The sequence below is a fragment of the Tupaia chinensis genome, unplaced genomic scaffold, assembly GCF_000334495.1.
Source record: "Tupaia chinensis unplaced genomic scaffold, TupChi_1.0 Scaffold000322_1, whole genome shotgun sequence".
Classification (NCBI taxonomy): domain Eukaryota; kingdom Metazoa; phylum Chordata; class Mammalia; order Scandentia; family Tupaiidae; genus Tupaia; species Tupaia belangeri.
The window spans coordinates 851,149-863,279 of NW_006159816.1; the positions used below are offsets into that span (position 1 = coordinate 851,149).

Genomic DNA, 12,131 nt, shown 5'->3' on the forward strand with positions numbered 1-12,131 from the left:
TGCCTCAGCATGGGATAGAAAAACATGTCCATCATCACAAATACGATCCCATTTGTCCACACAGGCTGATAGTGTAGGTAAACATATTTTTATTCAAATGCCTATATTTCATATATAGCAATAGGTAAATAACAACTGAGTACTTTCTGACCAAACATGAATCACAACACAACGGCGGTTTAACTGATGACCTTGATGATTCTGTCAAGAGTGATCTATGCCCAGGCAGAGGGTTAGCTAATGTCTGCTTCACAGTACTTCAGAGATTTTTTTTTTTAACCTCGGGACTATAGAAATAAAAGGAATTATTTGAGTTGTACCAACACAAAGCCATGATTCATCATGGATTTACTAAACAATTAACTCAGGAACATCGACAGCAAATTACAATGTGTTTAACTCAAGCGTAATTATTTTTACTCACTAATCCCTTCCCAACAGGAATGCTTAACTCCTTTAAACACAAATAACCAGAAATAAATTCTGCATCCTGGAGCAGATCTCCTCTTTCTGCAGCATGTTTGGAGCTAATTCTTCCCTTTTGGGGTTCTCATTCTGATTCTTGACTGGTTAGCTCCAGAAGCACTCAAAGTCTTTTCATTTTCTAATATTCAGTCAACACAACGTAAGAACTTACTACTTGCTACCATTAACAGCAACAACAGCATAGCTTTTTGCTCAGGCTATTGTCACTGCTACTAGATGGCCTCTCTTGGTCATTGTACATTCTCTTGATGCCTTGGGTGGGCCCCCTTGTGGTTTCCTTATGTGTTCTGCTTTCATTTGTTCTTCATTTTGAACTTTGGGTTGTAAAGTTTCTTGAAGAGGGCTTCTAAGATGACATCCCTTTTCTGTTTAAAAGTTCCTCCCTTTGAAGCATTTGGAAGACAAGTAGTTAAGAAATGCTTTTCTAGGGACCAGCAGTTAGCGTAATGACTATGTCGCTGGACTTGCACATAGCCGACTGCGGTAAGAGTCCCGGACCTGGTGGTCCCGACCTGGTGGCTTAAAACTCACGGGCTTAAAACTCGCCAGGTGCGTGTGCGTGCATGCCCAAGATCCCGAGAGGAGAATGGAGGAGAAGGGATTGTGGCGTGGCCATTCCCCCTGGGGGGGTGATTTCTCGCTGTCTCTCTGTCTCTCTCTGTCTGTCGGGGCGAGCGCACACGCCCTAGAGCAAAAACCTCTCAAAAAAAAAAAAAAACACGAAAGAAAGGAAGAAAAGAAAAGAAAAGAAAAGAGAAAAGAAAAGAAAAGAAAAGAAAAGAAAAGAAAAGAAAAGAAAAGAAAAGAAAAGAAAAGAAAAGAAAAGAAAAAGAAAAGAAAAAAAAGAAAAGAAAAGAAAAGAAAAGAAAAGAAAAGAAAAGAAAAGAAAAGAAAAGAAAAGAAAAGAAAAGAAAAGAAAAAGAAATGCTTTTCTAAATTCCTTGCTAGTAAAATAAAATGCTGTTCAGGGTTAGTGCCATCAACCTCACCCGGAAGTGTCTAGAAATGCAGAAATTTTAACCTCAGAAAGTAGAACTCAGACCTACTCAATCAGAATTTTCATCTTTATAACTTCTTAGGTGATTTGTATGAATACTAAAGTCTGAGAAGCTATTAGAGTTTGAGGAGAATTGCTCTAAAATGTATTCCATGACTGCTTTTTTTCCCTTAAGAACATTTCTTTGTTGAAAATTTGAAGCCCACTATGTTCGCCCTTCATTTTTTTTTTTTTTTTTTATTTTTTGCTACAGGGCGTCTGTGCAAGAGAGAAAGAAAGTGGGAAATTACCCCATGGGGCTGGCCATACCACAATCCCTTCTCCTCTGTTCTCCCCTTTGGATTTTAGGCACAAACACACGTACACCTGGTGTGATTCTTAAGTTGCTGAGTCCAAGACTCACACAGTACAGTCAGCTATGTAGGATCCAGCGTCTCAACCTCCATACCACCTGCTGGTCCTTTTCATCCTTTATATAGTTTCAGAATCAGGGTTCCTTTGGCAATCCCTGTTTTTTTTAAATAAAGATTAAGAACTCTAGCCTGGATCTGTAAGTTCATATTCTACCCCTTCCTTTTAGTGCTTACTTTGCCAAACCTCATCTGCCTACTTCTCTATTTCTACCCACCACTTCCGCCATAGCTAATGCTTGCTGAGTTGCACCAAGTGCAGTTCTAAGTGGGTTTACATTCATACTGAACTGTAAGAAGTAGATGTTATCATCCCCATCACAGATTAGGCAAACAAGCTCATTATTTTTTAAAATTATTTTTGTATTTGTTATCACCACCATTATTTAATTTTACCAGAGGGAGACAGAGAGAGGGAAATTAAGGAAGTGGTTTGCCAGGTCTGGGATTTTAACTGCAGCCTTGCAGCCTGCCACGTGGGAATCCAGTAGACTAATCACCACGCCACCTACTGGCCCCACAAGCTCATTATTCTGAAGATTTATCCTCCTTTGGGAAATTCCAAGAGGATCCTTCTGAGGAATATGGCCCCTGATATTTTATGATGTCTTCTTTTAGTATATTTCTAATTTACTGCTGAGTACACTTGGCATTCTCTATGCAAATTTTTACTTATTTAATGAGTAATAGCATCAGCTCCGGAAATGAAAAATAGGGTTAGAGACCTGATGTAAGAGTAATAGAAAAAAACAAACAAACAAACAAAAACACCACTATAGGAAACTATTAATTATATATGACATCTTAACTTTATAGTAAAATGCAATTGAAAAGCTATATATTTTCAATATTCACAAATGATTCTAAGAGTCATACCGCACTTCAGAACCTCAGCTTTAAGTACAGAAACTTTCCTCTTCCACTCTCTAGAAGTGTTATCATTTCTTCCCCAGGAGAACCTATACTTCACTTTTATTCTTCCACTAGCACCGCACTCCTGTTTGGACAGACATCGCCAAACTTACTTTCTCTCTACAGTCTTTTATATGCACTTTACTGAATTCTCATTTCCCATAAAAAGGCTAATGTAATATGGTCAGCTGAATAAATATAAATGTATGAATAAATATAAGAATACATATTCTTAATTGATGTAAGACCTATTTTAAATGTTACAGAAATACAACAGAATATTCTTAGAGGAATATGTACTTCAAGATTGAGGAACTACTCAAATTTTGTCAATGGTGTATCACTCACAGCCACTCCAAACTTCAAAATCACCATTTCAAGATTTCTTTTTTCTGTATCTTCTTTATGCCGGATCTTCTTTATGCACAATATCCACAGCTATGGACTTGCATTGCTTTTGTCATGTCATGGTAACTCAAACTTACTTTATACATTCTAGATAATGTTTGATGTTCTTCTTGCTTGGCTATTTCAACTTCCTTTCAGTTCTTTTTTTTTTTTGCCATTGGACACATGCACTCATCAGAAAGTGAGAAATCACCTCCCCAGCAGATGACCACCCACAATCCCTTGTCCTCCATTCTCTTCTGAGGACTTAGGGCATGCACTCACATGTGATTGGTGTGATTTTCAAATCACCAGGTCCAGTACAAAAACCACACACGTGGGATCTAGCTCCTTGAACCAGCCACCTGCTGGCCCATTTCCCATAATTAAGATTACTTAACCCACATGTCTTTGTTAAAGACTTCTCTGATCACTCTAAGCTATCCTCTCTCAAAGCTTTTTCATCTTTTTTAGATTTTTCTACATGTACCCATAAAAAGATGCCTTGTTTTCCACGCAGTTTTTAGATCCTCTTTCGCTCATTTCTGCATAGCAGCTAGCATGGTGGCTTGAACATAATAGCTTTCAGATGTTTATTAAGTACACAAGGATTTAAAACGGGAGTGAAGATGAAACTCATAGCACTGAGGTTCATTTTATTTCATTGTAAACTATATAAGTGATTCACCAACTGGCCCAGCCTGTTATTGTAACTGTTAGATTTCTAAATTTGATTATCAAATTCTGGGTATCTTGTATTGTCAGAAATGAAGTGAAAGTTTTTACAAAACTAAGTCATTAAAAATGTTGGTGCCTGTATTACTATTAATATGGGTTTGTTTGGTTTATATGTATTATTATTACTGTAAAAATCAACTAGTTAATTGCCAAATGACTAAAAAATAAAAGAATATTATATCAGCTCTTTGTAATTTAACAGTACTTTTATTTTTTTAAGAGATTTTTGCTATTGAGTGCATGCGCTCATCGGAGAAAGAGAGAGAAGGCGAGAAATCACTCCTCTGCGGGGCATGACCAAGCTACAATCCCTTCTCCATTCTCTTATTGGGATTTTGGGCACACACGCACATGTGCCCAGAGCTTTAAGCTGCTGTATCCAGGACTTGAACAGCAGGCAACTACTCAGGGATCCAGCATATAATCATTATGCCATCCGCTGGTCCCTTAACGGTACATTTTTTTTTTTTTTTTTTTGGAGAGATTTTCACTGTAGGGCGCATGCGCTCGCCAGACAGACAGAGAGAGACATAGAGACAGAAAGCGAGAAATCACCCCCAGGGGGGATGGTCATGCCGCAATCCCTTCTCCTCCATTCTCCTCTCGGGATCTTGGGCACGCACGCACACGCGCCCGGCGTGAGTTTTAAGCCACCGGGTCCGGGACATGAACCGCGGTCGACTACATGGGAGTCCAGCGACATAGCCATTACGCTAACTGCTGGTTCCCTTAACGGTACATTTTAAAGAGAAGTTTTAGTCAACTTCAGATGGTCATCATTATAACCACAGAACCACACAAGCCCAAGAAGCACCAGTCTGTGCCCTTTCTCCAGGGTAATCTAGTCTTAACTGCCTTTTTGAAAATATCATAGATGTCATTCTAGGGAGAGTATCAACCTGTTAGGTAATGTGCTCAAAGTTAATCAGGCCCTACTTATTACTCATTAAACCTAATCCAAATTCTTCATGCATGTTGCAGTCCAAGAAAAGAAATCATTAACAACATTTTAGGCAAAATAAATACTTTATTGTTTTAATATTTTTTTTTTAGAAATCAACCTTTGTGTGATATTGCAAACATGTATAAACCTTTTAGATATTCTTTCAAAGAACACTGTTAACATCTCAACCACTTTTGATTAAAATTTCACACACAAAGAAACATAATAGGAGTCGAGGATGATAAATTCTAGAAGAATAATTCCAATAACATTTACTTTACACATTTATTTAATACATATAAAACCAAATAGGAAAGCACTTTCTTTCTTTTTCTTCATAAAACACAGTTTTCACTGGTTCAAACTGAATTAAAACCACTTCTGCATGAGTGTAACAACAGATCTGAATTACTTCCATTTTTGAAAAAAAAAAAAACATAAAACCCAGCTTATTCATTCCTATTCATTCAAGTCCTAGGCTCCATTATTCTGACCTACCCTACTAATATTTAGTCCAAAAGACAGAGAAAGAAACATCTCCTTATAATGAAGAACTCTGGACAATGCAAAATGTATATAGTGTTTAACATAAGGCACATTTCCGAAAGAAAATACTACATCAGCTATAATAAAATTATATTTGTCTTAGGTAAAGCAACAAGGCTTTCAGTGTAAGAACATTAAGTAGTTGTAGATAACCTCATATAATTCTATCCTACTGCTATTAGTAACCTCCTCAAGAATTAAGAGGAATTTTTACAACAGAACAATTTTCTCCTTGGAAGTGACACTAATTAACAGCAGTGGAGGGAAAAATCATTGGTTGCTTCAAGCTCTCAAAAAATGAATCAGTTATTGCACAGTAAATACCTCACAGAGGTCAGTGTTTTAAGAAGCTAATCTAAAGAAATATGTTATTTATAAGTTGGTTAAGTCTGGAAGTCTTCAAGTTTTATAATTAATTCTACATAAGGAATCAAATGGAAAATATTGACATACAAATAAATATTAGGCTTTTCCAACTGCTACAGTTTTGATAGTTTAGAAGAGAAACAGCAAAGTGCCTAAATTTCCATGTATTTTTAAAGATATGCATAGAAGAAATACACATTGTACACTGTATACAGTAGCCCAGCTCAGCAGCAAGTATCTTCTGTAGCACAAATAACACCTCCACCAGTGTATATCATTGATAACTTCAATATTACACAGCTAACAGGATCCATGCCAACCTTAAGAAAGAGAATGCAACAAAAAACAACAGTAAATATCTTCCAAATATCAATACCACTATTAACAGATTCTTTAAGAGGGGGTTGAGAATTTTATCCAAATATATAATGCACTCATGTTTGTGTGCATGTATGCGTGTATATCTGCATGTGTGTATCTATATCTGTACATAATCTTCCTGTGATCGCCACATGTCTTCCTGAGAGTTAATTCTTTATTCCTTGGTTTTGAAAAGAACAAATCCTATTAGTTGCTTTATGACATACTCAGGGTCTTTAAGAAGTTCATGGAGCTGTGTATTATGAAAAAATGATGCAAAGATTTCAAATATTTTTGCACCAAAAGAACTTCAATTTTTCCTTAAACTTTTAAAAGTCCTCTTATAGTTTATCAAAATGTTTTCCCCATATTCTAGAGTTGAAATTATATTTCACAGTTTACAGATATTTTTATTCTCACATTTTATTAAACGTATATTTTTAGTTCTATTAAAGGTACTATTCAACTCAAATGCATTATTTCTTTTTGCATTTACCAAGTATTAATATTTATATTTTATAAAATGTATTTAGAGCTATGGGATAAAATAATAATACATTTTAATAAGCAAAACACATAAAATAGTTTTTAAAATATAAATTACAGGGACCAGTAGTTGGCGTAATGGCTATGTCACTGGACTCCCATATAGTTGACCGTGGTTCTAGTCCTGGACTCAGTGGCTTAAACTCACTCCAGGTGCGTGTGTGTGCATGCCCAAGATCCGAAGAGGAGAATGGAGGAGAAGGGATTACAGCGTGGCCATCCCCCCTGGGGGGTGATTTCTCACTTTCTGTCTCTCTGTCTCTGTCTTTCTGGCAAGCACACGTGCCCTATAGCAAAAACCTCTCAAAATATTATGATTAGAAGTGAATCTATGGGATATGTTTCTTTAAAAGATGAAAATAATTAGGAAAGTTATAACAACTTGTGATGAATTCTCAAAATCTTGTTCTCTAAATTATACATCTGAAACACTATTATCATTAATGCTTTCATAATAAAATTTAGGTATGACGGTCCAATTCCAGAATTTATTTACCACAGTAAAGTTTCAGTAAAACAATATAGACAATTCCTTGGAGGTCAGTATTATGGGAGTTTGACTTGCTTAAACTTTAAATGAGGTTGTGTGAGGTTTTCAACACTACAAGGATAACAACACTACATACATTCTGAAAATCAAAATTTAACTAGAGAAACAGGCCTGTGTACACTAAGGAAACAATGAATTAAAAAATCACATACTTACTTACATTTAGCTAAACAAAGAAATTCAGAAAAACTTACCTATAATTTCCACTTAATGACTATCTTGCTTAGAATTAGATGCTTTACTTGAAGATACAGCTGCTAAAAGTCCACTTACAATTTCTCGTCTGATTTCTCCGACAATAGACTCTTTAATCTAGAATGGAAAAAGAAAAAAAAAAGAATTTAACAATATAACTGTAATAAATGTTTCTGTTTTCAGGGTAAAAAAAAAAAGGATTTAATTCCTGGATTTAATTTTTCCTAAACCGTGGAGAAAACCTGCAACCTTCATATGAACCTCCATACAATATAAAGAAGGAATGGGGAATTGAGCCCATCCATCCTTGAGCCCAGATTGGACTCAGATCTGGCCAATCATAACTCTGCCAACTTCATCTTAAAACATCACAATTCTTAAGTTGAGAACTTTAGAAAATGTTATTTCATAGATTAAAAAATTTCTAGTAAATAATTTATGACACAATGAAACCTTTAAAATGGATTGAATGTTAGGTTCACTTTCATGTTTTTTATTAACGTCTACCTTTGTAAAGTAATCAGACAGTAAACACTGATTGTGAAGAAAATACATTAGTAGCAATATAGTATACAGTACAGGCATACTGCCTATTAAAACCAACTGAAAAAGTACCTAAAGCAACTATATATTGCTCTCACCTAATATGCACATTGTAACAGAAAAAATATCTTTTTGTACAATTTATTAGGTCATCGTGAAAACCATGACATATTTTACTGTGTTTTTCTATGCAAAAATGCGCCATGACTTTCCTGACAACCCAATATTTTAGAACAAAAAAAATCCTCAAAAATACCCATAAGTTCTAAAGAAACAAAATTTTTCTTTAGTTGTACATTTGTCATCTGTCTGAAAAGTTTTCTCTTTGGATAAGAACATACATCTCATTTTACTGTGAAGAAAGCAAACAGACTGGGGCCAATGGCAATGCCATCAGGACTTTTCTCTCCAGATGTCCAAACATTACATAGGTCAAGCCCAGCCTTTTTTCTGTAATGATATAGCATCACCTCCAAATAGCCCTTTGTGAAGGCTTTAAATGTGTATTTCCTGAAATAAACTGATAATGCCTTCCCAAATTAGTACTCAAGACATTCTCAACCAGCTTTTAAAAATTCTACATTTCCAGTTTCCTGTCAGCAGGATCTATTTCCTAAAATGTTCCTAAGAACATCCTGAACACATCTTTATTAAGCTTTCCCCAAAAAAGCCTCTGTATTCATCTGTCATGCACAATGGGTAAATAATACATAGGTTTATTCACAGTTAACACAATATATAGATTTATATTTTTAGAAACAAAATGCTCCTTAGCTACCAATCATATGTACTGATATATTTAAATAAACATAAGCCTTTCATTTTACCTTCTATCACTATTTCTAAACTTTAAATGGTATTAAAAATTTCTGAAGTTCATAGCATTTTTTTAGACAGGGTCTTGCTATATAGTGATCCTCCTTTCTCTGCCTCCCAACTTGCTGGAATTACGAGCATGCACCATCACTCCTGGCTTTCTAGGTGTCCTGGGAATAGAACCTGAATCTCTCATGTGGCCCCCGGCTGTCTAGTAGCAGCATCTACCAGTATATGCAACCAAATGTAAAATGAATTAATTTTTTTTAATGACTGTGTGCTGGGTACAAATATTATGACAAACAGAATGTCTTAGGCTATAACAAATATAAATACAGTATGTCAGATCAGAACCACCAGAAATCTGCATTTATGAGACAATGAGCAGTACAGCCTTTCCAATCCTGTTGCCAATGCAATGTGGCAATTTTATTATATCTCATTATTCTCTATTATTCAGAAAACAAACAAGCTAACAGTTCTTTATAAACCAAAAATGTATGCTAACCATTTCTGGGAGTATAGACATTACTGGAGTGAGGCATAAAGAATCTCTATTAACAAGTATGTTATAATCTAGATGGTCACCAAATAAATTATTCTATAAGATATTAAAGGAAAAAATCATTTATTCATTTATTAATGACATAAGAACAGAATACATTTTGAAAAGCAAGAGACTAGTGAGGGTGACAGAAAAAAAAAAACCAAACATTCTCAAAGAATGGCAAACTTTATTCATTTATTTATTTAAGCTTTTTGCCATACTGTGTGCACTTGCTGAAAAAAGACAAAGAGAGGAAAAGTGAGAAATCACCCCCCCCACCCCCAGGGGATGGCCTCACTACAATCCCTTCTCCATTCTCCTCTCAGGGGATTTTGGGCATGCACACACACACACCTGGAGTGGTTTTCAAGTCACTGGGTTTGAGACTTGTACTGTGGTTGGCCATGTTGGTAGTCCCATGCCTTAACTACCACAACACCTGCTGGCCCCAAGAATGGCAGGCTTTAAATAGTAGGTCATAAAATAGTAAGAGTAATTTCAGATAACATGGAGATTGAAAATTCTACAGCATGAGCATCTTGGAAGAAAGGAGGAACCTTACTGACAAAATAGATCCTAGGGAAGAATAGGAAGGATGAGGTCAAATGGAAGTGCACTTATGAGCTACCTCTGGGAAGGAATGAGGTCCTCTTTATCAATGTGTGCTAGTAGAAAGCAAGTGTTCAGTAAATGTTCAAATGAGAAACTAAGGGAACACAAGGATGAGAGAGTATCAGACACAAAAGGGAAGAGAAAAGAGAAAAATGAAGGACAACAATGACTGAAAATGGCAATATGGCTTTGATAAACCCTTGAAGGAATAAATGTAAGGACAAATAAATTACTTCTGAGTGTCCCATGATACAGAAAGGCTGGAAAAATTAGGAATGAGAAAAGTACTGCGGTAGATGCTAAAATTTAATGAGCATAATTTCTAAAACATAGTGTAGTCTGAAGATAGACAATCTAAGAAAGGAATGCTTACTGGCAATACAAACTGACTGGCTGCAAGTCTAGAGAATAGGGCAACACGTTCGTTTAATATGCATCTATTGTGTGACTACTGAATGGGCAGCCATTATTGAAGCCCAAAGAAGCTTCAATAAGAACACTTGGGCAAGCTGTGTATTTAACAAAATACATGTTTAAAACATTCTGTAAGTACTGTACAGAGATTTTTAAAAACATAAACTAAGCCTAGGAACTTCAACAAAGAACTCTCTAAACACAAAGGAATCTATGATTACCCTTTGGCATTTAATTTGCTTCTGTGGGTGCATATTCATTCTTTCTAGGCAGTAATCTTTTTAGTTACACATGTATATACATTTTTAAATGATTATACACCATTTTAGGCCACTGATCACATACATCAGATGACTCCAGCAAATTATAAGTGTGCATTCCCCCTACTACAATGAATACAATCAGCATAGAAAGAGAAGCCTCTTTAATCTGATGAAAGTTGAGTTACTCAACGAGTACATTAAGTATCCGTCTGCAAGGACTCTCTTTCAGTGCTCTCCTTCCGACAGAATTCTACTATATTAACACATTGTGAGCAGTGAAAGTACCCTTTAAAAAACTTCACATATGGATCAGCAATGGAAACAAAAGCCTGGCAGATGTCATTGTTTTCATGCACTCAGGAGTGCAATGCCAAACAAGCTTAATCCTCACCTGCAAGACTGTTCAACCAGAGATTAAATCTTGCCTCCCTGAATGGGGCTTTGTTAATGAGGTAAGCGGGTTAAGAAATCGCTGAAGACAATCTAATTTAATTTGCTTTGTAGTTGATACATTTTAAGTTTAAACAAATTGTAATTCAGGATCATGTATACTTAAGTAAAAGGGATATTTATCAGTTTGAAATGAATGGAATGAAAATGAATTTGACTTTTAAGTATCTCTTGAAACTAAACAGAAATCACTATAAGCTAAGGTGATATTAAGGCAAATTTTTAATTACAATTAACACTGGACTATTTTATTAATACAAGCTGCTAAAGCACTTTGAAAGTTTGTTTACGTAAGCTGCTCAATATTTCTCGTATTCCTTGATTTGTATATTTTGCTCCATAAATCCTTCTCTGTGGGCAGCTAAAAGAGTGAAAGTTAAACCCAACTTTCTCCAAACTATGCCGAATTCTGAACTAGTAGGTTTAGTAACAAATTCTGAAAAATTCTCTAAGCATTTGCTTTGCATTGCAGTTGAAATGTCGATAAATGACAAAAATCTTTCATATTTAATGGGAGGTTCTTATAAATGATTAAGTAATTCTCCAGGACCCAGGCAGCATAATGGGACAACCCACTTCTGTCTGTGCTATTTTCTCTCAGCCAAAAAAATAACGTTCTGGTCTAAAGTGATTGCTTGAGTCACAGGAAATTACTTACAGCACACATTAGGCCAATACAATTAGGCCAATACAACTTTAAAAATGAGCACCTAAGTATGCATTAAAGGAGTATTCAAACGAATAACATAACACTGAGTTTTCAAGACACACTTTCATTCTAAAGTAAGGTTAGAGGAACAAAAACATCATATTTCAAGGGGAAAAAAAGTTATGTTAAAATCTACTTCCTCTTAGCCCCGCCACAGTGGAACACAGCATCACTGCTTGAGAGGCTGGAAGCTGCTTGCGAGGCCCAGTTAGGTGTCCAGGCCAGGCTGAACATGGTGGCCACGGCTGCTCATACCTATAATCCGAGACAACTAGAAGTCTGGGGCAGGAGGATAATGTCAGGGCCAGACCCTGTCAAAGATATATGTCTTCCTTTCTCTT

General features: G+C 35.9%; 1 protein-coding gene across 3 annotated transcripts in view; it reads right to left on the reverse strand.

The window, feature by feature from the left end:
• Positions 1-5,006: 5,006 nt before the first annotated feature.
• LOC102480838 (protein ITPRID2) overlaps positions 5,007-12,131 on the reverse strand; it is a 53,353-nt gene continuing 46,228 nt past the window's right edge. For 2 of the 3 annotated variants that reach the window (XM_014589007.2, XM_014589008.2), the window contains 2 exons: positions 7,436-7,553; positions 5,007-6,105 (listed from right to left, as the gene is read on the reverse strand). In XM_014589007.2, coding sequence (XP_014444493.1) covers positions 7,449-7,553 — 105 coding nt within the window. In that variant the 3' untranslated portion in view covers positions 5,007-6,105; positions 7,436-7,448. The remainder of the gene's footprint in view (positions 6,106-7,435; positions 7,554-12,131) is intronic. The other variant, XM_014589009.2, reaches the window with a different exon arrangement.